At 39.7% G+C, this 26,491-nt stretch overlaps 1 protein-coding gene across 4 annotated transcripts in view; it reads left to right on the top strand.

The window, feature by feature from the left end:
* The window catches only part of LOC121908136 (rho GTPase-activating protein 12-like), a 69,174-nt gene that overhangs the window by 18,678 nt on the left and 24,005 nt on the right, over positions 1 to 26,491 (top strand). The window contains exon 2 of one of the 4 annotated variants that reach the window (XM_042427873.1): positions 2,808 to 2,968. The exons of the other annotated variants lie outside the window; for them this stretch is intronic. Coding sequence (XP_042283807.1) covers positions 2,808 to 2,968 — 161 coding nt within the window. The remainder of the gene's footprint in view (positions 1 to 2,807; positions 2,969 to 26,491) is intronic. 4 annotated transcript variants of the gene reach the window in all.

A 26,491-nucleotide genomic window follows, 5' to 3' on the forward strand; every position in this document is an offset into this window, starting at 1 on the left:
TTATCTTACTCTGTCAGGTTTCCTGCCAGATTGTTTGAGGATTATAACTGATGACCTTCTGTCACAAACCCACTTCTCTTGCATCTGAGCCACCATTCAGTGTTCATTGTTTATCAGGGCTGCATTGAACGGTTGTTTTCCTTATCAATTAATCTGCAGTATTTTCTTGATTAATCAAAAACTTATTTGGTTTATGAAATGTCAGAAAACAATGAAGAATACCCACTTTCCTGAACCCAAGATCAAATTGATTGTTTTGGCTGAAAAACAGTCCAAAACCCAAAGAAAGTCTATTTACTATTCTACAATCTTCTAGAACGGCAACAATTAGTCAATTAATTGATTAGTTGCCAACTATTAAATTAATCTAGTCTGATAATTGATTAATTGTTTTGAGTCACATTGTAAGAAAAAAAAGTCCAGACTCTGTGATTCCAGCTTCTCTTTTCTGGTTTCTTTCGTCTCCTTTGACAGTAAACTGAATATTTTTGGGTTGTGAACTGTTGGTCAGGACAAAACAAGACATTTGAAGACCTCATCTTGGGCTCTGGGAAACAGTGATCGATATTTTTCACCATTTTCTGACATTTTATGGACCAAACATCGATTAATTGAGAAAATAATCAACAGATTAATTGATAGTGGAAAGAATCGAGTTAAATATTCTGTCAACCTACTAATACCTTCAGCTCTACTGTTGGTTGTCTTAGTCCCCTCTTGAAATGCATCAGTATCGGTTAAAGGACCAGTGCGTAGGATTAAGTGGCATCTAGCGATGAGATTGTAGATTGCAACCAACTGAATACCCTCATCTAACCCTCCTCTTTCAAGCATGTAAGAGAACCTACAGTGGCTGCAAAACTCACAAAAAACATGAAAGTTCCTCTCCAGAGCCAGTGTTTGGTTTGTCCGTTCTGGGCTACTGTAGAAACATGGCGGTGCAACATGGCAGGCTCCATGGAAGAGGACCCGCTTCCTATGTAGATATAAAGGGCTCATTCTAAGGTAACGAAAACACAATGATTCTTAGTTTCAGGTGATTATACACTAATGAAAACATACTTATTAATACTATTTTCCATTTCTGCCAGTTGATCCCCCTGAATCCAGGCACTGGTCCTTTAATGAAGACAAAATATTTGGTGCACTCGATGCACTGTTGTCTGTCATGAATTCTGATGTATTTTGGGATTTGAGCCTCAAAAAGGCTTCACAGATGTCTCCTTTTCAAGAAAATCACTGTCAGCAAACTGTAGTTCATTTGGGGGGAAAAAAGAAGGGAAGTCTCAGTGGAGTACTGAAGGCTGTGGGAGTGTCAGTTTGTGTGCTCATTGTCAGCGTTATGAAGCAGCCCCGAGGGGTTTATAGTACCGTTCTGTACTGTGCTCACCTCGAACACACACACACACAAACACACCGAGCTTCAGGCGGTCTGGCAGCTGACCCACTGCTTGGTTCTTGTGTAAAAGAGCAGGGGCAAGTTTCTGTCTGTTTTCTTCTGTCCTCATTTCAAATTCACCTGCTTCTCTTCCAGCTCTTGTCTAGCAGTCGGAATAAACCTCTTTATGATGCAGCACTGTGATTCGACCGCCCTTCAACACTGCAAAAAATAGGCTCACATGCAGTAATGTCTTTCTTCATTTTAAAAAAAGATGAGCTCCCTGTAACTCAAATACTGCAAAATTGTACATATTTTGTGCAGGCAGTGGGTCATGTGAATAAAATGGTCAAAGTATATACTGTATATCATAAAGCATTCAAGCTTATTATTTTAAAATATTGCTTAAGATGGCCTAAAAGTACTAGATATTTTAAAGTGAGAGCTGCTTTGGTATAAGTGGTTTAGTCAAATCTGTTGATTAATGTCCCTATTGTGTGCTTGATTTGTCCAAAAGTAGCTCTCAATATACTTAATTCTTTTGTTTTTTTTGTTTTTAATTAATGCTTAAATTAAATTTAAATTTTTTTATAATGATCTATGGTTACTTAGATGATCCACTACCTTCACCAGCTTTCCTATGAATAACATTGTAATATTAGCTGACAGCTTAATACATTTATATAGATACTCTGTGTGTCCAAAAAAAATATTGAAGTTCAACACCCAGCCCTAAGCCTGTATGATCAGAATCATGCTCCTGATAAGCAAGAAGATAAACAAACCACAACTGTGAGCGGTATAATAGATATTCTAGATAGTGATTATAGGAGATCATCCAGTGTAAACCATTACTTTGCCCTGTATGGCTTCTTTGATTAGAGACAGAGAAGCAAAGTGTGTGTGTGTGTGTGTGTGTGTGTGTGTGTGTGTGTGTGTGTGTGTGTGTGTGTGTGTGTGTGTGTGTGTGTGTGTGTGTGTGTGTGTGGGGTGGGGGGGGCAGGGGGCAAACAGTTCCTCACTTTATGGAGCTTTTCTTAATCCCTCTGTGAGCTTCAATTGGATATTTGTGTGTGTGTGTGTGTGTGTGTGTGTGTGTGTGTGTGTGTGTGTGTGTGTGTGTGTGTGTGTGTGTACATGCATGTTAGTTATTATGTCAGCCTGGGCGTCCTGTGCTGTGTGTGTGTGTTCGTGCAGAGCGGCATTATGACATTATGGGAGGGCAGGTCAAGCGGTGTGTGTGTTGTGGTAGTTCAGGGAGAGCGAGTATCACTGAGCCCTGTGTGATCTCTCTCTCTATTTCTCTCTCTCTCTCTCTCTGTGTTTATGTAAGAACGTGTGAGTGAAGAAGAGTCCGCGTGCGTGTTTCTGAGTGTGTGTGCATTTTTTAGAGAGCATCCCAGAGTGACATTATCTGGTTTGCCCACAGTGACATGTCAGTCAGGGAGAGAGTTTGTGAATAGGCAGTGGCTGCTGTGTTTCTCTGCATCATCAGCGTCCGTGTCAGCAGCAGCGCCGGCTACAAGACTTATTTCCTCTGCAGCGGCAACTCTGCTACAGGACAGTATGTACCCAGATGAGAATGAGACGGTAAGACAGCTTCTTTATTCACATACGTGTACCGGAGCCAGAAAACACTCAAAAATTACAGAAACAGTCAGTTTTTTTTGCCAAGTCACAGCAGTACAACAGTGACTCAATACTGTATATTTTTGTATCAGACAATGTATCGTGCAGTGATGAATGCTTGTTAATATCTCTTAACACAATGCAACTCATTGCAAGGCATCTTTTTTTGGGGGGGGGCGGGGGGGTTGCAGGAAGCACACAGATGCACACAGCTGCTTTTATAGCCTTTGCTCTTGTTTGTCGCACTCTTAAGAGAATTATCTTTTAAATGAAGTCCTGACTGTTTTTAAATTTCATTAGGCGTGTTCCTATACATAGCTCTGATATTTTCATCCCAGTCACGCAAGCAGAGAGCGCTGAGCTCTAAAGTTATCTTGCTTCAGTCATACACACACACACACACACACTCAGAGCTTATGTGACTATTCTTTCTCAGCTCTGTCTTTGTCTCTCTCTCTCTCTCTCTCTCACATACACACAATCACAGCTGCTGATCATGCAGCTTGCGTTCACAAGCTCAGGGGCAGACTTGTATTTAATATCCATACGTTCACCAAGAGTGCTCACACTGATCCATAACATTGATCGTTGGAATCCAGGCTACTTTTTTTTTTTTTTTTTTTTTTTTTTTAACTGAGTCCATAAAATCAGTAGCCAGGAGGAAGAAGACAGGATGTTCAGTTGTATCCAGAAACGTTCAAAACTGATGATGGCATGCGACAGGGTAGCTAAGAGGATGCGCTAAGCACTTGGCATGCTTCATTACATAAGCGCCAGCTACGTAACATTTGTTTGGACAGCTGGCTGGTGAGACGAGCTCAGGGCAGCGGTGACGATAGGAGAGAGGACGAGGAGGAAGCGGGCTGGCACGCAGGACAGAATATTCTGTGATATTTATTTGGATTTCAGATATAGTTTTTATTTACACAGATAGCATGACTTATATTTTAGGTATTTAATGCACTGAAGAGAATATTTTTCACAGAACAGTGCTTTGTTTTTCAAAATGATCAAGAACTGAATGTTAACTTAACTTATGTTTAGTGTCTTAAAAATGAATGATCTTAAAACCATTAACTCTTTAGTTCAGTTCACTTAAAACCCTTTTTTAAAAACAGCTTTTTAATCATTGATGTTTCCAATTACAATTATATGCATTTTACATAACATTACTTTCAACTGACATACTAATAGTAACATTTCCTTCATTTTCTCCCTTTTTATCCAGTGTTACATACTATAAAAAATAAATGCACAAAAAAAAGACAACAATTCCCAGCATCTTAAGAAACCTTTCACCTCTTATTAGATATACTGTTACAATTACATTTGTAGTTTTAATGTGACCAGTTCATAATACATTAGAAAAACGTCCTGTTTTAATGCAACTGTTTATAGACTGCTCTCCCTCAAGTTATGAAATCTATCTCTTCATAACCCAGCGTATATATCCGAGCACCTCTAAATGACAGAGAGCCGTTCTCACCATATAATCTCCCACTCCAACATAAATAAAGGTTTCCTTGTGGCCCTGCCCATGTGTACTCATGCTTGTCTGGCCGATGGCGGTGTACACTATAATTTCTCACTTTCCAGTTGAAAGGACTTACTTTGTTTGTACTTTGCCCCCAGAGTGTAGTTCAGAGATGATTAACTTGGCAACAGACTTTTTTTTTTTAGATGTACATTTAGCCTTTTGATCTGATTGTAATGCACGTGCGTAATGTTTTTAACTATCTGTTGTTATTTTCTTTTTTCACTTTGTCTTTCTGTGAAGTATCTGTCGCATCTGTTTGAAAATCGACTGAATACAGTACAGAATTGTAGATGACTGACAGAAAATTAAAAAATATGCAATTATTTTTATAACCAATGCACTTTTTTGTAGTCCTTTTTCAAGCCAAAACACCAAACATTCTCGGGATTCAGTGTTTGAAATGTGAGGATTTGCAGCTTTTCTCTGTTTTATATCATTGTAAACTGTTTGGACAAAACAAGCCGTTTGAAGATCTCAACGTGAACAATTATTACTTAATCTACATGTCAAAAGATGAAGAAAGTTTAGACTAAAATAAAAATGATTCTTCAGTAAAATTATTTCAATAAATAAACTGCTACATATTGCTGAATATGCCAGTTGTATTTGAGATAAAAATGATTGATTTCAGGGAAATTTGCTTCATCTGCTGCTATATTTTCTCTATTATTTTTCTGATAATGTCACTGTCATCATGCCATACCGTTGCTAACATGAGGCTAACAATTACCTTAATTTGCAAGGCATGGGGCATGTAAGGAATGTGTAGGAGTCATTCATATGTTATGTGTGTGTTTGTGCAACTAAAGCCTAGATGAGGACAATGCATGTTAGGCAGTCAGGCTGGTTTAGCCTTCAATTACAAAGACCTACTTTCCTCACAGGGCTTACAGTGAGTTTCTTATAGACGTCACAAGTTGGAGGTTTGATGTCAGTGGGTCAGCGCATCTTAAGCAAATGAGTTTTTTTTTAAACCCTCTCCTCGTAGCTTAACAACATAGTCCAGACTGGTTTACAGTGTTGTTATAATCACGCAGGGCACAAGGTCACGGGATAAAGAAACCAGTGTGTAAATGGGAGGACTATGATCTGGTTGGGGATCAATTACAGCGTGATCCCAGCTTAAGCTTTGTTCCAGTGCTGTGCATGGCAAACAGGCTGGTAAAGACCTCATTTTTTCATAATTTAGAAACTCTTGGTCGCATGTAAACCTGTGATTATGTAAAACTCATATTTCCAAATCTCATGTACTTGTGTACATGCTTTCTGAGTTCAGCAAGACACGTTTTGACAACAAATGGTCGTTTTATCTCATTTTCGGGTCCTGAAAAAGATCCATTTGTTGTCCACATTGTCAAATGTGTCCTAAAAACAATGGGGAATGAGATGGCAGTTTGCAGTCAAGTGAAACATTCATCCAGTTCATCATCATCTCTCTTCAACTCATGGATGTATTGAGAGAACTGGACACCTTGCCACCACTTAGCCTTGCTACTAATTTCCCCCAGTGATCACTTGCGATATTGCAGCCCAAAAAGCATTTTCCCCATAGATCGACATTGTATAAGAGATGCCTGTAAAGCTGTTGACAGGACACCTCCAACTGCAAACAAGGTCAATTATTACTTTTTGTATTATGATTTCTAATCCATGAAGGTTTTATATCTGCAAAACTTTCCCAGAGCTAAGAAAAGCTAATGACCAGCAGGAGAAACACTAGTGCAAATATACAGTGGGCCACACTACGCAGAACATAGAAAAGCTCTCTAGCTTATATGCCAGGCGAGCAATTTTCATTTGAGCAAATAGGCGTCTTTGAGTCTAGTATCCAGTTCCTATAATACATGCATGGTTCATCTGAGTTCGTTTCAGTGTTTGACCGAGCTTAATTTTAAAGTCAACTTCTACTTGACTGTCTCTACATCCAAATTGATTGGTCAGAGAAAAAACAGAGGAGTCACAAGAGGAATGATCTCAATGCAGATTTAAGCAGTTCGTACTTTGTGGTGACAAGCGTAGCACCTGTCTACAATGCTGTTTGGATAGCAGCATCATTTAAAGGATGTAACTATAACTAAATGACACAACCAGCTCATCAGAGCCTCATTTAACTGGTTAGAACAAACTGAATTTATGCATTCTTTGTCTTTTCTAGCCTCTGATGTTCTCGAAATGAAACAGGCCTGAATGTTTCTTCATAGGCTCAAGACCTCCTTATTTGGAGTTTAATCATAAATTAGCTGAGGCATGTTTATGCATGTATTACAAGTATTTGCTGATAGTCCCTCCTCAGCACACATGGTAGCTCGCAGTGTGGCGAAATAGTTGGACTGCTCTGACATTTATCTATATAGCAACAAGTTCAAACGTAGTTTTACAGCATCTGTATTTGTTAATTTGTCATCAAGCAGCTGTGCAGCCGCGAACGTCTGCTCGCTCCCCATGCATCTGTCTGAATCCTTGAGCAATTTGCACATTTCAGAGTGATTTACAAAATCATTCCCCAAATGCACCGTCTGGAACACTGTGATTGAATTGCTCTGATAAAACAAAGATTACAGCACGAGTAGACGGACCTGCAGCGTCATGCTGGGGAATTGGCTGCACACTGTCAGCTCTTCTAGGTTTAATGTCAGCTCCTCTCCTGCAGGAAAAAAAAAAGCTCCTTAACTTCCTGTTTGGTACCGTGCCTCTGGGATAATTCCATTTTAGATTAGATTAGTAGATTATTCTAGGAAACTTGCCTGCCTGTTCCTGTTCCTCCTCCTTTTCCCTTTTCCTCCTAACACTGCCCCCTGATGATTCATAATAAGTGTTAAACTGATATCACGTATCATTCCACATTATCTGTGTAATGTCCTGCCTTTGTAGCTCAGTGTAAATGTGCTTAAATCCTACAGAGAAAACCCAGCGAGCCCCCTTTGTCTTGTTGAACTGGTTTGACGTGAGCAGGTTTGCTGTCTGAGATGCTAAAGACATGATGCACACCTTCGTTCATTTGCTCTCAAGACCAGAAATACAGGTTTAGGCCTAATTAATGGCTGGTATTCTGAAAAGGGAAAAGCAAGTGTTTTTTTCCCCAAGGACAGTTGGATTTTAGTTTTCTCGGTTGAAGTCAAATCAAACAGCGCTTGTTGTTATCTGTCAGTGTCACAAAACCTTGAGCCGGCCCCTCTGCTCACAGTATTCTGGTCATTTGTAATTATCAAAGTGCAAGCTGAATCCGATCCTCCTTACCGCTCTGCTTCACACAGTAATAGAGTAAATGTATCTGTAAGGTGTCGAGACTGCCCCACAAAATCTTACCAATCCGCAAACCTCTGCAGGCCTGGTTCTGTGTTTTATCAGCTTGTTTTGAGATCAGGCAGGCTGCGAATGAACAGGGTTCATCCTGACCCAGTCCTGTAGCTGAGGGACAAGGGACAGAGATACCAGCACTTTATTTTAGTTTTCAGAGCAAATGATAAAATGAGATGAAAAGTGTCAGAACCACTGGCATCTAAAAGGCCATCTTTGAGGTCAGATCATAAGGCTACAGCATTTCCCCTGTAATTGTAGAGGCTTGGTGGGCTGCCAGGCCAACGAGAACCCCCACCAGGCCAAAAAAATCTGTCTTTTAATGCCAAAAATAACGCCAAATATCCATTACTTCAGAAATCAGTAGCGTTTGGGAGCCTCTGTGCAGCGTTGTTCCGAAATGTGTCAACCTCTGTGTCATTGCCTTGGAAACTCTTGGTAGCAGAGCTCCTTTAAGGAATAGGACAGTACGTAATGTGCATGTGTAGTGAGTGTGTGGTTGAGCAAGTGTGAGGAGCAGAAAAGTGACAGTGTATGCGAGCAGAGTAGAGGAAAAGGTTAGCAGTAAGTTGTCAATTTGGCACTAAATGTACAGTTTAGGTTACAATGTGTCAGTTAATAATAAGACAAAGAAAAATCTCGTCAGTTGTTTCCCCAACTGCTCGAAAAGTGAAGCCCCGAAGTTAGCAACAATGGGTTAGTGCTCCCCTAAAGCTAATAGGCATTCAGTGTTTTATTCACATCCACGTGACCGTGGTTAGTGTTTGCCAGTATAAAGGAGAAAGAATAATTCCAGTCTAGTATAACTTGGGTCTTATAGGTGTAGTCCAACTAAGTGAAATGCTGAGATCTGGGAATGCTGTGACAACGTTAAAGAGAAGTGAGACTCATCAAGAAACACAAGCAATCAGACAGGTTTTAAAAAAACTTCCAGGTTGGCTTCTCTTAAATATTACCCAAACTGTTTGTGGTAAACATCCTTCACAGTTTACAGAACAGTTGAGTGCACACAGTTTTCCTGAGAAATAAGAAACTATTATGGATATATGGCTTTACCACCAGGTAAAGTGGTTTAGATAATTTGGCTAAACAGTTTGTCTATTCGCAGACTTTATCATAGCGATGAGGCAAAGTTTCCAGAACTTAGCAATTAATTTGGTTTGAACAGGGTTAGAAAGACAGAATGTACACAACTACAAAAAGTCAAGTTGTAATAAATCAGAATTACCCTTTATCGTCCAGCCTCTACCTCTAACAAATCCTGCTACTCAGGTAAATCCCAAAACATCACAAGTGAATATTGTGATTTTACCACCTTGCTGGAGTTTTAGAATACAATCAGACCTAAAGAAATGATTGCTTCTCAACACGGCTGCTTGTATAAACAAATGATAAAGATTCTGCTTTTTGATGCCTATTGGCTTCAGATCATTCATGGAAAAAACAAGCACTTATCAGATTGATCTTTCAGTCTGACCTGCAGGCCCTTTGTTGAAGGGAACATTGTATCATGGCCTACTGGAAAACAAGTCTCATATTGTGATGTAAAGGTTGAACTTCTCAGGCTTACTCTAGATCAGGGAAGTGACACCAAAAACTATGAATAGCGGGCAGTGTGGTGGAGACTCATTAAGTAGGAAATGTGCTGCAACACCAGCGGATTGATTGATTAGATTGTGGTAGTTTAGGGTTTACTTTACTAAGTAGTTTTTTCACTGCAGCACTTACAGTACGTGGGAGTGCTCCTGAATGCTTTCTGGGCAGCGTCTCATTTTTCTGTTCAGGTTGGAACATGTTCAGGGGAAACAGCAGAGTGCTACCGTGTTTTTTTTTTTTTTATATATTCAAAGCTCTCTGTCGAATTGTTCTCACTACTGCACAACTGTAGCAGAGTTATTTGTTTCTACCGCTCTGCCTCCCTGTGTGCATATCAGAATAACCTTGCAGGATTTGAATGGTCATTGAAGTAATCACAGCCAGCAGTTCCTATCTCAGCCTCTTCTCTCTCTCTGTGTTGTTGCTTCATCTCCGGAGTGGAAGCCAGCGGATGAAAAACCGCCGGGAGTCATTTTAGAGACGAGCTACAGCAGCTGTCAACAGCTGTGTGATGCAGTTTCTTTCACCCTATTTTTTTTTTTTTTTCATTTAGTTCCCCACATTTTGACTTCCTGGAGGGCTCCTCATTCACATGTCCGCCTCGTTGTATCTTAACAGCATCCTTGCAGTCACAAGCCCACCTTTCTGTTAAGTATCCCCTTAATCTTTGAGGACAGTAGACAGCTGACTGGACTCAGTTATAGATTTTTTTTTTTTTTACCCACTTAGACCAGAATCAGGGAGTGACAGTTGTTTTCTATTGTTACTCCTCTTTTCTCTTCTTGGGAGCCAAAGTCATGATCTCATGTCTGGTCTAGTCTCTTTTCCACTAACTTCTGATTCACAATACAATCTCTTTGCATTGTCATATTCTAAGACAATTTGTCATCCACTACAGCTGCGATAAGAAATTGAAACCTTCGTGATTTTAACAGTTAAACAACTATTTTTTAGCACAGATAAAATTATAGTCGTGCGGGTACATACATCATTGTAACTTGGTTTCGTTCATATCAATAAATCTCACCAACTCTTTCTCCTAAAGTAGTTTTTTACTTCAACTTTCTAGTTGTAATATCTGCTGTCTAAAAATGTCCATATTGTTTTCTCCTCCTTGTCGTGCTGTTGTTACAGACATGTCTGATCTCACTGCGACACCTTGACTCCCTCATGGACTGTGACATTTAGTGAAATTTTGAAAAATGTTGAATAAACAACAATATCACAAAGTTTTCAAAAAACTACAGTCCTTATTTAAACACGAATTGAGCCACATGACATACTTTTTCAGTTCACTTCGGCTATTGTTGAGAAGTACATAACTTATATCGAGGGTCTGCCTGTGAAGACACTGAAGTTTTGTTTTAGGGTGGATTTTTCCCTGTAATATCACACTCTATTTGTTGAGCTTAATTATACTTAAATACTTATCTTTAATTACATTTCTTTGGATACAGCAGGGCTTTTTTTGTCAATTTTGCACATAAATTTCTTTCAACTTGAGCCCATGAACTGATTTTTTTCCTGTCATGCTACAAGCTGAATGTACAATCATCATTAGCCAAGGGGATCTCTCTTCCTGCATCTGTCTTCCTCATACCTGCCCTTTATCCTCCTCCTCCATAAAGAGGTGCGCTGTTCAGGCATGTGGCTGTAAAGGAAACTGGGACACGTGGCTTTTTTCTGTGTAGCTGGAGGAGGCGAAAAGTTTTTATTTTTTTTCCTCTCCCTCTCCGCCACATTCTTTAAGGTGTGCAGAGACGGGTTGATACATGATTTCCTGATGAACAAAAAGAGAGCAACAACAATTTTGAGAGATTCAGAAACGGGCAAAAAGGAGAGGAAACAAATTTTAAAAAGTTGGCACTTAGGACATGACAAGAAAGAAGACCTTTTCAAAGGGACAAGTACAGAAAGGCTCCACCGTTATGTTGTTGAAAGCTGCCAAGAGCAGAAACAAGAGCTGATATTCAGTATTTCAAACTACTCAGATTTTCACACCAGCTCGTGGCCCATCACACCACTTCATTTGTCAAGGAAACCGCTATGAAATTAAATATTACTTCACTGAGAACATTATCTAATAGCAGCGGTTGTGGTGTAGGCAATCGGTGATTTATTACTAAACAAAACTGACCGTAAAAGTTCTTTTCATACAAAGTGACCTGTCTGTTGTGGTTTCCTCTTTAAAGGAAAGTACGTATGTGGTCGGCCTGTTTTCTAGAAGTAGCTCTCTGCAGTGTCTCGTGGTTTAACTGGGATACATTTTGATCAATGAGGCAGGAAAACACAGCAGGATAACCTACATGGGCGGAGGAAGAAGCAGATTCACTCAGATCTACTTCAGCACCACAGAAAACAGCCACAAAGCTGATACATTTAATGTAATCGAGTTTCATAAAGCACAGTTGTCCCATGACCAGATGTGTTTTTTTTTGCACAGATCGGCTCGAGTTGTTCATTGTTGTCTAATCACTCACGGCCAACTACTTTGCACTGTTGTTGACCTTGTGAAAAGACATGGAAGGGAGTATTTGGGCACATTGTCAAGCTTAATTACACTCTGCGCTTTTCTTATTGCTCTGTCATTTTGTTGTTGCATGCTGCTGCTCAGCTTTCCTGCATTGTAATTATTGGTCTTTTAACTCGCTGTATTACAGTGTGTTCAACTATCTGTCTGAACCTACAGGCATGCAGTGATCTCCTTGTATATTCTATTCTGTTGTAAACTGTCAAATATCACTCTGATTTTACTTCTGATTTTATACTTAGTGCTGTGTTTGGTCTATAAAACATCAGAAAGCAGTTTAAAATGTCGATCAATTATATAAAAACAAAAAAAAAGCAGCAAATTCTCAATTTTAAGAACCTGGAACCATCAAATGTTTGGCTTTTTCACTTGAAAAATTACTTAAACAATTATTAGTTTATAAAAATTGTTACCAATTACTTTCTGTCGAGTGACTGATCGATTGCAGCTAGGGGCCCAACCGATATCGATACATTAGCCGATAATCTTGAAACAGTAAACTTCACTGGGAATTTAACAATTATAAATAACAAAAAATTAAAAAAACAGAACAATAATAAACCATTTGTATGTATATATTACACTTTAATTAAGAAAAAGGATCAAATATACATAAAATATTTTAAAAAATGCATATTCATGGATACTGATATATCTGTGATAAGCCAATATCGGCTGACTGATATATCAGTCGGGCTCCAACTGCAGCTCTACTTGTACTTATATAGTTTGGTCAGAGTACACAGTATGCATACGAGCTCAACACAGCTCTGTTTTAACTCCTTTTTACTTTCTGATATATCAGGAACTGTCAGATAAAGGCTATATCGCTCCGCTTATACAGACTGGAAGAACAGCTCAAGATCAGCAGATGAATTTAATAGTAGTTTAGCTTTGAATTCATGCTAAAATAATATATTCACATACTATCACTGAGTCCTGTGGTTGGTTTGCTTTGCTTTTACACTAGAAACAAACCACAACAGAGTTTGTTTGGAAGCAGACCTTCCCTTTTATTATCTTTCCAGCTGTTTTGTCTGCACCAGAGTTCGACTGACAGCTTTCACACCAGCCCATAATACCTGCATTAAACTGGCAAACGCACCAGAGTTAGTTTGAACCGCACCGGTTAGATGTGAAAGCACCCTTAATGCAAACCAATCGGTAGGCTAGTAGTTTCATCACAAATGTTTTATCCCAGTCAGTTTATTGGTTTGATTTTTTTAGATGCAGCTACTAGTACAACAGGAGATCATCACTGATGTGTTTTCCAGGAAGTAACGGTTCTAGTGCCCGCTTCATGGTATCTTAAAGTTGTCACATTTAGGAAACACTGGTGATACACAGGAAACGAAGTATAAAACTCGTGTCGTCCTTTGATTTTTATCTCCAGTAACTGTGATGTGTATCTACATTAACAACAGATCAACAGTCAGCATTGCTTCTATGTGTAAAGACAGTATGAGAGATGAATTACATTATCTCATCTCTTATCTGCCTTTTGGCTTTCTAAATAAAGCCCAGTTAGCTTTAAATATAACTGGGTCCATCAGTGAGAGCGTCCTATATAAATGTCAAGCCAGTAACCCAGTTAAACCCAATCAGGCCAGCGCCGCACAGACCTCTTCAATGTAGGCAGTGTATCATTTGCTACTGAAATTGCAACCTTGTGAGACATTGAAATTTAAGCTAGCACAGTGGATTGTGTTGTATTTTGGCTCACTATCAGCAAAATATAGAAAAACTCCAGCCAAATAAAGACAAACGTTGGTTCAATCCACTACTTCTGCTTTTTTTATCTAGTTCCACTGATGCATTGATTCTATTCTTAAAAGCTTGATTGCTGGTAAACTGGTTTCCATTTGGTGCTAAATTTTGTGATTTTCCACATACTGTGGACTGTAGATGAAGAAGCACTTTTTAAGCCGTCTTTCAATGGAAATTTGTGAGGAAGAAGAAGTAAGTTAATATATAACCCTGAATGCCATCAGGGTTAGTGCTGCTGTAACATACTACTCCCTCTTGTGTAACATATTCATCTTATTTACAGTAATCCCTTAATTTCTGGGTTTTGTAATGATGTGCTGTCTGTTAAAAAAAAAAGAAAAAGCCACTTGTGTCATGTCTCAGGCATGACTCACACTTTTCCATTGCCCACTCATTTATGACATCTAATGTCGGTATGTGCCTTGAATGTATGACTTTTAGCATTCCCATCATTTCTTTATTTTTATGTATTAGCCTATTTTAATAAGAGATTTATATTCCCTGCTTGTTTTTTTCATGTGTTTCAGACTGTATTTCACTCTACTTTCTATCCTCAGATCTTTCGTCTCCGTTCTGTAATGTCTACATTTGGTTAGATCTTATCTTCATCCCATGTTTGTTCATTGCTGTCCTTTGATGTCACTTTATTAGGGTACTTTTGAGGCAATATTGAGTCATCGTACTAAATGTAGGCTGTCTTTTTATTTACCTACAGTCTCTTTGAACATCTCTGTCATCAGCCCTGTTGGCATTTGACTTCTCACCCACACGTTTGATCCCACATTCATTATTAATGCGAAGAGGAAAAGAATGTGGCTTGAAGTGGGAAGAAACAGTTGTGGCCTAAAGCTTGAAGACTGCCGTTGGGTGGTATTAGTGGTTATTACTGATGGTTAGATTGTTCTTCTGACAATGAGGTCCCCCAGGGGTCCATTAAGTTATTGCAAGGTATTCACAAGAATATGAGGAAAACCTTAATTTAATCTTTTCACTCAGCAAAATAACTATTCTGATGAAAGATTTACACATCGTTACCTCTTAGGTTAAAAGTTGTAATTCTGCACTGAACCCAGTCTCAGGAAGGAAAATCTTGACATGAAAAAGCTTTGGGAAACTGATCAACATTTTTCACTATATTCTGACATTTTACAGTCCAAACGACGAATTGATGAATCCAGAAAATAATCAATTTACAAGATTAATCAATAATGAAAATAATCTAAGAGGATAAAGCCACATAGATTAGTTTTGTCTTTCTTTTGGACAATTACAAAGTCCTACGAATCGTGTTTTTATTTAACAAGCCTTTTTTGTTGAAGTCAGGAGAATTTTGCAGAGTCCTGCTGAAAGTTACAGTAACATACTTAAGTAAGGAAATAACGAGAACAACACATGACTTTGCAAACAAAAAAGGAAGTCGGTAATGTGTCGGAAAATTCTTTGTACCTCCTACAAAGGTCACTAAGAGCATTGTTTGGAAGGTTGTGACTGTTTTGTTTAGGAACTCTTGAGACTCTTATTAAAGGACCAGTACGTAACTTTTCCACATTAAATTGTCTAAAAACAACTAGACCTATGTTATATATTTTGTTGAGTCGTGCACTTAACTTTCCAACAATGTTCAAACCTGGAGAAATCTGTAGTTTTAATCAAGGTAATGGTCCGTTTTATTTGGTCGCCTGTCAATGGCGTCATATCCCCTTTGCATATGCATTGTGGTTGTCCGCCAGAAGCTGTTATAAATTTACTTTTTATCCAGTTTTAAGCCACGTTTTTACAATGCACATTTAGATCTTGGTCTTTTTTAACTATATTTTTTAACCAGATGAAGGATTTTAGTCATTGGACGTCTGGAACTTAAGTTATCAGAGAAACAAGCTGAACAAACGTTCAGTCATCTGGACATCAGAGAAACACTGATTTTTAATGTGAAACTGCTTTATTCAGTGTTTTTACCAGTTTTAATTACAGAGTCTGTTTGTTTCGGAGAGGAGGAGACCTCTGCAGATAATTCAGCTCCTGGTAAAAAACCTCCTGAAAGACGAACGCTGTAGGAATCCTAACCAAGAGAAGCTGCCATGAAGCCCATGATCCCACGCTACTTCACGACGTCATCAAACTCCGTCTTTTGTTATTGTTTTGACTGAGAGACCCCGAGCAGCAGAAAATTACATATTATGCGTTGAATGATTACAAACTGCCTGCATTTGAAGGTTTTGACTCCATAGGGTTTAACTTTTGAAAACCATAGTTTGCGAAAATAATGTGATTTTTCATTTTTATGGAGCATTGGCCCAGAAACAAGACAAGCATTTTTTAGTTGCAAGTAGACAACATGCAACAGTTTCTAAAGACGTTTCTTGACAGACTGTAATTTAGCTTGTGGCCTTGAGGCCGCCATGTAGCTTTGAATGGATAAAGTCTACTTAGATATTTACCGCTCCCCACTGAGCCTGCTTTTATCTCCGTCAGTTACACTATAAGCTCACTGCATCATCAGTCGTGTTGTCTCCCTGTTCGCCGGGTTAATAGACATACAGACTCATTCATGCCCATGAACGGACATCCAACACATTTGGACCGATGACCTTAAAGGACCCGTGTCTGTGTTTTGAAGGAATAATACTCAGTCCTGTTCCTTACCCCGCTGCGTTTGGTCTTAACCCATTCACTGAGCCCAGCTGGGTCAGGCTGCACAACAGTGAAGCTGTGTCTGTTGTAATGTGATCTGACAAGATGAACAGGGAGGAAACTAATGTCTTTAACTCCTCAATGCAGTGTGTGTGTGTGTGTGTGTGTGTGTGTGTGTGTGTTGGTTTTCTAAATCAGCTGGCCTGTTGTTTCCAGCTTCCCTCAGTTGCGAAGTATGTAGAATAAAATAGAATTACACGCTAACTCATCCGATAAAGTCATTTCTGCCGGATGAATCATCAAGTGTTAATAAAGTAAGGTAGTAAGATCGTCATGGAAATCGTGGATCATGGAAACTTTCAAGCGGGCAACACCGAAAATCACCACGTTCACCTTTGACTATTTTTAATTCAAGCCAAAAGAATATTTAATTAGAAGTGAAATAAACTTAAAAGGGACGTAGCATGAGCATTTCCAGATCTATATGTTTATTCTGGGGCTCTACTGGTATATATATTTGCATGATTTTGACTTTGCAGGGAGCATTTTTACATACGTTCTCCTCAAGTTTTGGAACTTTGATCGTGTTTAACATAGACATCAGACATTATAGCGGTATATAAATGACAAACTAAAAGTCTACGTAGCCACACCCAAACTGTAATGGTTCATTAAGTCGAGATAAACAACTGATGCAACCAAATGTAAATGAAAAGTAATCCTGTTATTATTAGCAGACTTCAGTGGAAACCAGGCTGTGTCCCGCTTGTGTTCTGTAATGTGCTGCTGAATAGGAAATTAACTGAATGTGCTCTGTCTGCCACAGAGGGATTACAACACACACTCTCACTCTCTCTCACACACACACACACACACACACACACACACACACACACACACACACACACACACACACACACACACACACACATATATGCAGCCATCTGCCTCCCCACTTTCAAATCAATCAGAGGTTTTGGTGACTCAAACCGGCACATAAAACTGTCAAGACAAGGGTTAAACCGTATTACCGTAGGTCAGATTTAACTAGGTTAAAATGTACCGCTGTGCTGGTGCTGTACTGGTGATGTGCGGTGTTACAGAACAGAGTGAAAGACCGGACCGTACAGGTGTATCAGGCTCCACATTGTTGTCTCACTGCCTCGTCAGCTCTCTAAACCACATTTTCCCCATTTCTCATTCAGTATGAAATGTCTGGCATGCTCCGCCGGCTGTTCTGTTTACATTCACCGCTGCAGGAAGGTGACAATGAGGAGTGAGTGTTGTTTTTGTTCACCTCCTCTTCTCACTTTGTCCATTTACATTTTTATTTTTGTCACTGTTACGGTAAAGTGTATCTCGGCAGAAATACATTCGATAACAGGAAGAAAAAACTGTACATTTTTAGAAGTAGACAAATAATTGCGGAGGATTTACATGCTACTAGTGTGAATTAGGGAAATAATACAGTTGCAACATTTTGGGTTTTTGAGCTACTATAGAAAAGCGGTGTCTGCTTGCGATCCTCAAAGGTTGCTTATGTCAACAAACTTTAAGCAGCTCAACCAAAGAGTGATGTTCCCTCCTCAGATTTTCTCATTATAACACTTTTAAGAGGCCTGAGTCGGGTCAGAAAAGTGTTTTCATCGTAAATGTTTATATTCCTTCGCTCCTGTTTTAATTAAACATCCCATGACCGCTCCGATTTAACTCGTGACTCCTCGAAGGTCGCGACCCCCACAAAAATTCAACCCGTAATTGCTTTCTATTGCAGCAACAAGTCTTCTGTCAGAACAGGAGATAAATGTCTCTTTTTTTTTTTGGCTTACATAGCTACTGCTCTTTTGATTTTTCTAGGTCAGTTCAGCTGCTCCGGTCGGCTCAAACTCACGCACTGGAGAGCAGCTGCACAGTAGTCAAATCCCCACACCAGCTAAGATAAATCTGAGTGGGAGGTAAATAAAAATCGCTTTGTCCCTGAAGCTGAACACACTACCCATTAGCGAGTGAATGTAACACCCAGCTGCTGTCCTTTCCTCAGGCCTTGAGAGTTTGCAACTTTATTAATGTAAAGCATGGCGCTGCTGAAAAAAGAAACTTATTTGTAGAGCCACACAATCCCAAGATAAATAAATTGTTTAAATAAAGACACAGAGTAAACTGGGTGTTTCTGCAGAGGACTTTCATAAAGCTCTCTATTTAATACGCACGATGTGGCGCAGAATAAACAGATAAGCTGTGTACAGGTCTACAGGAGGATGTTGAGACTGGGTTTGGCATTAACTCTGTAGCAGGACAAGACAGATATGAAGAGTTACTATATCTCTACCTCATATCTTCATCCCTCTTAGCTCCATTGGCTCAACAGAGCTGGATCGAGATAACGGGCGTCAAGATGTAAACATCCATCTGCGGTGATACTGTCTTCAAAGCCTCTTGTGGTGTGTTTAGCCATTTATTTCTAAGAGATACAACTTGAAGAGCAGCAGATAGGCTAATCTCGTCTGAGTGCGGTTTGGGCAGTACCACCAAATCATACCATAACAGCTCTAGTTACATGTTAACTGACAAATCCGCCAGATCTCTTTAGCTAATTTCCATATTGAGGTCCACTCAGCTTGAAAACGAGAATGCATTTTAATACCAGTTGTAAATGCAAAGACCCATGGATTGGATTTCATTATCTAGATAATGTATTGTTATGACCTGGCTCAAGTGGCCACAACAAAAGGGAAATACACCATGTCAATGTTTAACAAAAGATACGTTTATTAACACAAATTAACCAGATTAGACCAGAAACTAACTAAATATTCACAATATGAAGTGTGGAAATCGGTAGAGTCAGTGTTGTGTGATGTGCGTGAGTGGAGGATGTGTGTGTGTGGGTGTGTTGTAGGTTGCAAAACAAAACATAAGGATAAACTAAAACATAATAACTGAACCAAACAAGGGAGAGAGTGGCAGCAAGTCCGGGAGAGAGTGAGCTGCGCTGCAACCAGGACTTAAATAACCTGGGAGGGTGTTGCCTGCTGTGCTAATAATCACCTGCACAAGTAAACAAGCAGGTGAATCACACAGCAAGACAAAGACAACACCAGAGGTCATCACCCCATCCACCCCCACCCCTGAAGGTGGAATCCCTGCAAATTCCTCTAATAGGAAAAAAACAAAACATAAACCCGCCTCCACAACCAGGTACCTGAAAAGACTTTAAGAAGGTGATGTTACTACTAACTGTAAATGGGGTCTATAATGCATGTCAGGCTAAAAAGAAGGGATTTTAAAGACTTTTTCCACCTGGCAACAGGGTTTAATAGCCCAGCATGCATGCATTAGATAATAACATTAAATAGTCCACAGAAAGCTACACACAGCATGCTTCTTCTTCCTAAGTCACATCTCATTGCATTATGTGTCCTGAGCAGTGACCACACCTGTCCCCTAGCTACCCTCTTACATAATCACCTAAACACACACACACACACATATACAGCGCATACACGCCAGCTGTCTTTAGAGCGGATACCCATTTCCTCCAGCCCCCATCCAACCACCACGCAGGAGAATTAGCGTCATTAGCTGCGACCAGTCAGGTAGATGGAATTAGAGGATTAATCATTCGGTCGAGGCCGTCAGCTGCCCGGCTGCCCTGTATTCCCTCGGGCTCTGCGGCCTCGAATAATAACGTCACCGATCATACAAGGCTGAGTCATCTCTTGAGAATATTACACAGACGTTTTCTAGCATTTATTATAAAAGCATGTGTCATTGTGGGCAAAGCTTCAAACCCAGAGAGTGAAAATATTTCCTTGAGCACACTGAAGCCTGCTTACTGTACGTGGTTTAAGTGTGTCTGGTTACAAATGTCAATAAAGTGTCCGAAAAACCAACAGTGTTGTTACAAAATGAGATTTCCTCTGCTTAGAAAGGGTGACCGCGGGCTCAGTCATCATATCTCAGTCTGCAGGGAATACCCCTCGTCCCCCCCCCACTGTGGAGAGGTCAGAGCAGAGCAGCATCCAGACAGCTGCTGCTCCAGACTCACAGGCATATGGTCATACACTCTGGAATCTAAAAAAACACACACACACACATCTGGAAAAGTACATTTCCTTTTTTACATTTGGGCAGTGCCAACACTAATCACTTTTCTCTGTCTGTGTCAGTCGCGCTCTCGTGTACTTTTGTATATTTAGTCACGCAATCCAGTCGACTGTACCCACTCCCTACAGAGAATGAGGTTATTAAAAGCACATCGTGCCCTGTTGGAAAATGTGATGTATTGCTTTAAATCATTGGAGGGAGAGACGTTATTATTTTGCGTCAGTTTGTTCCATTATCAAGATGATTTATCACAAGTTCAGGTGAGTCTAAAGGGGCTGAAAGAATGTCAAGAGATATATTTAAAGGTGCAGTAAGTAGAATTTAGTGGCATCTAGTGGAACAGACATCATGAAGATAGGACTCAAATTTAGTTTTAAACATCCTTTTTATTTTGCAAAGCTGGTCTCAGGATTTATGCTTTTCTGAAAGTCCTCAAAATGACTTTACTTGAGGAAACTTGTAAAAAGATTTTCTATTTTGTTTGTGATGACAGGGCCCGAGTTCACAGGAGGCAGACAGAGAGCAGCAGTCAGACGTCTGTCTCAGAGTCAGCAGGCATTCAGATCCAAAACAGCCCTGCGTTAAAGCATGGAGCTGGGTCGGTGGTGGTATGTTGTTCAAGGTACTGGTGAGACAGTGAAATATGATCCAGGAAGTCCAGTTGGACCAACATATGAATGCGTTTAAAGGCTTCTCAGATGTCAAAACACATTACAGGAGTTTAACAGACAGGATTTTACAGCTCTGGAAAGTTATCACAGCAGAAACTATTTTATCTTTGGTCACAACAATCACGAGGTCAACAGTGGAAACACGGTGTCACGTTACAAAATAATCTCGCCTTGCCGGATGATGTCATGCATCAAAAGTTGAGCCTGGTTCAACTTTCTGCTGGAAGACGGCGTTGTTTCGCCGAAAACCTTTGCATCGGCAACCTCGCCGCATCAGCTGACCGCTCCCATTCAAATCAATGATAGTGTTTTTTCACGCAGAGCTCAAGACAGTCTGACATGAGCTGGATGCACAATGCAGTGTTGTCCAGCCAAAAACTTGAACCTGGTTCAACCGTAACTTGGCATCATCCAGCAAGGAGGTGGCCAATCAAACACACGCAAGATTACTTTGTAATGTGAACGCTGTGATTGTTGCAAAATATAAGATAAATGCCCATGTATTAACTTTCTAGTGCTGCTGTGAACTGTTTTAGTGTCTGAAACACCTTTATACTAATGGATCAATTATTCCAACTGCACTTCCTGGATCGTATTTATTTGCGTGACCGGTACCTGAAACAACACACCCCCACCACACAGCCTGTTGCATTTTATCAATGCAGGCCTGTTTTCAGTCTAAACACACAGAGCTGCAGCATGATGATGAAGAATTGTGTGCCGACCAGTTAATGAGGCTTATATTTGATAAACTTCTGCTTAGAGATGATTTAAAAAATGAGATACTGGGAGGAAAACCGTTCCTTCTAATAGATTTTATTTTGATACACAATCAGACCCAGCTGCATTATAATTTGATTGACACAAAGTACCTGTAGTTGTACCTTGTACCTGCACCATAAGCATATAAAGGTTGACATTTTTCCATTATATTTCAGTAAATGACGACGTAACTTGCATGCACACAACCCATCAGAAGTCATGTAACATTTACATCTTCGTACAGCTTCTCTCCCATCCTCCTTTACTTTCTTTGTTACTTTCTCTCCCTCCCGCTGTTTCTTACATTTGACCCATTTGCAGCTCGTGTAGAGACACGAGTAGATCAGAGCTAGATTCGGAACAAGACCAGGATTCCTCTGTGGACCCGCCGCTCTGACAGACAGCGGGGATGCAACGCTGAAGTGGGATTATGTAAAAGAGGACATCGTACATCTCTTCTCTCTGATCTGTAACTGTGTTGCCTTCCCTGTCCCACAAAGAACATTGATGTTCTATTAAACCTTTTCTTTTCTTCTCCAACTCCAAACGGATTATTGCATATGTAGATCACACAACTGCAAAGAAAATAGAATTGTTATCGCTGTATCAAACACACCCACAAACTATTAGAGTTAACAGGGGCCATGCACAACACAGCTGTCGGGCCAGAGTTAGCTATAGAGCTAATTTACATATACGGTCCCTGCCGACCAACAGACCAAAACCTAAAAATGTTTAATTTACTGTCACATGTGACGAAGAAGAGCAGCAAATCCTCACATTTGAGAAGATGAAACCAGAGAATATTTGGCGTTTTTGCTTGAAAAATGACAGAAACGATTATTTGATTATCAGAATAGCAGGGCTTCATTCGATGCCGTGGTATTGGAACGGCAAAATAGCAGCAGCTTCAGCGCTAACTGGACGCAGATCAGCAAAATACTGGCAAATTCTCAGACACACTCTCTTATTTATGCAATATTAGTATTCATCTGATTTCAGTCAGTGTTAAAGAATCGAAACTGAGTTGAATTGAAACTTTCTGGATCAAAATGTAATCGAATGCAGAGATTATTGTTAATATCCAGCCTGAGTTGCAGCTCTAAATCAGTCGCATTCAACACCATCCATAGCTTATTTAAACAATGTTGTTTTTTCCCCTCATTTAAATTGCTCTAATCTTGAGTAATGCACAATGTGTTTAAAATGCTTTCATAGTCAATTCAGAGGACAAACTAAACTCAGCCTTTTGTCAGCGATGTGCTTTTTTCTCTCCTTTTTATTCCTCTTTTTGTGTTTGTTTTCCTCCTCCTGAGATTTTATTCGACAATGTAAAACGCCCTCTTATTGCACAATTCAAACGTATCTCCTCGTTGTGTTCGGCCTTTGTCACACTGGGCTGTGTTATGAATTAATGTGTGAATAAGTGGATGTTGTCCAAAAATAGATAGTTTAGTTTCTGTTGTAAGAGTTGATAGTTAGTTTCCTCATTTAAATATGGACGTATCAGCCTGATAAGTGCTCTGTGTTATTTTGGGTCAGCCCGACTCCTCCCTGACTTCAGCGCTGAGCCTCATGAGGTCGGTCAGGGAACAAACTCACCTCAGGCTATTCGCTGCAGCCACTGTTTTCCCCTCTGTTGCATTGTCTGCTCTTTTTCTCTTGTTGAATGTAATTGCACCACTGTTGCGTAATAGAACTGGGTGGTGCCGGTGTTTCAAGGCCTTCTTGTGTTGTCTTGTAGTGTGTTTTGTCCTCTTTTGGCTTTTCTTCCTTGTTATTTCATTTCAGTCAGATTTAGTGAGATTACCTCAGACCACACTCAGAGAGCCACCAGGCTGTAATGGGCATCTGTTTTACAAGCTTGAGGTTTTTCAAGGTCTGTTTTTGGACTCAAAGTCATTCAGTCCTGATAATGTTTTGTCTTTTTGTGTGGTTAATTTACTGCACGCTGACTATTTCTTTTCCTCTCTCACACACACACACTCAGTCCTTCCCCTAGAAAATGTAGAGACTCTGACAAAAAGAAACTACAAATAAAAACAGTAGATCTGCAAACTTATATAAAAAATCGAAATCATGCAGCAATAAATTCATTTCCCCTCATCTAACTCACACCTCTAAGTGTATTACAGCATCTGTGACATCTGTGGCTTTTTTTTTCTCCCTTGTTTACAACACTAATATGATCTCCTTACTTCCTGTTTCGATCAGGTGCCGTCACACCTCTTGGCTGGTTTCACTGGTCACTTGTCTCATGTTCAGCTGTTAGTGTAGCTGCTTATCTCGGACACACCCAACAACAACTTCAGCTTTTTTTCACCACAAGCCTTGATTCAAACCACATCAGAAAAAGAATAAAGAACTGACAGTGATTTAAAAGAAACACCATCACATATTAAGAATAACAATGCACCAGGTCTGTTTTTGAAGCTACATTTTCCCCATTTTTGTTCCTAGAAGGATTTCTTTAAAATTCAATGTGAAATAGCTTTGAACAAATATTGTTAACAGTATAAATCTTAAATGTTACACTGAGCCTTTTGCCCAAACATGAATAAAACCGTCTGTTTGCTTTTCTTGCTGTGTTTATGTTGGTGTTTCTTCTTGTCTGTCATGCTACAGTGGCTCAGCAATGCTGTCAAAATTATGATAGCTGTCTCTGGCAGACACATTGTGATGTATAAGCTGTATGTACAGTAGACTTCCTGCATCAGTATCAAATTTTGTACCCTACAGCAATGTCGTCCAGATTCAAAATTAGTTAGAAAAGTGACCCGGTGCTGCTTTTTGCTGACTTATTCAAAGATCAAACCTCTGTCACATGTGAAAGAAAATATTTGAATTTCTGCCTCTGTCAGCTATAGTGACGTTGCAGTCAAAGAAGGAAATATAATGAATATGTCTTTGTTATGTTGTGCAATATAGCGGTTGACCTCAGACATATCAGCCTCACTAACATACATACAACGTTGCACACCCAGTGTAACAAAATACTGAATGGACAAGGGAGTGGAAGAGAGGTGTGTGTTATAGGGTTGAGATTAGGGTTATGGTTAGATTAGGGTTATGGTTAGGGTAAGGAAATGAATGCTAGTCTTTGTAAGTAAACCAAAAGTGACTTAATTAAACCTTGTGTACATGTTTGTGTTTGTGGGCATGTTTGTACATGTGCGAACTTGCACACGTGTGTTTATTTGTCAAACCCATGTACTTAAAGGTTGTCATCGAAGTGTGTGTGTATGTTTTGTGTTTGCATGGCCCAGCTCCCTGCGGTATGCAGCTGAGCAGGTTCGTCTGTGTCAAACAGAAAAAGAGGTTGGGAGAGAGAGGAGGTGAAAGCGTTGGATCCCGCCTCCATCGCTGGCCCGTCCCTTTAACACTTCACAAAGTTTGTTGTCAGGCTGCCACCTAAAGGGCACTGCTGCCTGCACCTTTAGTCTGCTGTGACTTTCTCTCTGCTGTTGAGAAGAATAGACTTCTCACTGAGAGATGTCACCGTCAATGAGAGCTCTGCCTCTACTTATAGTCGGACGACTAGTTAACTTCAGAAATCCTGCATCGATCTGTGACTCCTTTCTGTTAGGTATCAGCTGATGAAGGCTAGACAGCTCAGTCATATTGACTATGACTGTGCAATAGTTGTTTAGTCTATGAAATGTCTTCACAAACTTTGTGCCAAAAAGAAAGAACATGACAAATGCAGATCAGAATTTCCTGAAGCACAAGTCAGAATCTTGAAATGTTCTGTCTGACTAACGGTCCAAAACCAAAGGAAATTAAATTTCCAATGATGCAGAACAGAAAAAATGCAAATCCTCACATTTGAGAAGCTGCAAATGGCAAATGGTTGGCATTTTTATTTATAAATGACTGAAAGGTTTCATTGATTATCAAAATGGTTAGCGATTTGTTTTCTGTCAATTAACTAATTAATTAATCAACTAATCATTTTAGCATTAAACACATATATAGAGTGCAGGTTGTAGTATGTATTTCCTCAAGTTTAGATGTTTCCCAGTAGCTTGTTTTATTGTGTGTGCATGCCGTGCAGATGGCTATCAGAGGTGTTGACATCCTTACTGTCAACTTAAGCTGGTTAAAAACTGCTCAGTATATCATTATAATTCATAATAATAATAATAGTACATAATATATTTCATTAAACCTTTAAACGGTAGTATAGAAGTGATGATGGTCAAAAGATCAGTTGGTTAATTAACTGAAAACATTTGCTGGTTCCAGCAAAGTAAAAATATTCACTGCTTTTCTCTCTTATCATTGTAAATTGAGTACGTTTTAGGGGATGTAACTGTCAGACAATAAGCAATCTGAAGACTAGAAGTTGAACCAGCTGATCCAACAGCCAACGAAACAGCAACTGAAACCGCAACTGAAACAAACTAGCAGACAAAGCAACCATAACTTATTTCTAACACGAACAACAACTTAAATAAATGCATAAAATGAACACGTTGTTCTAAATCTTACACCATCCCAGTCTAAATATAAACTACGTAATGCTAAAGCGTCTGCGGCCGTTTCTGTCTAATATTAGCTCTGATGCATTGGCTGCCTGAAGCTGA

This window comes from Thunnus maccoyii, chromosome 12, assembly GCF_910596095.1.
Source record: "Thunnus maccoyii chromosome 12, fThuMac1.1, whole genome shotgun sequence".
Classification (NCBI taxonomy): domain Eukaryota; kingdom Metazoa; phylum Chordata; class Actinopteri; order Scombriformes; family Scombridae; genus Thunnus; species Thunnus maccoyii.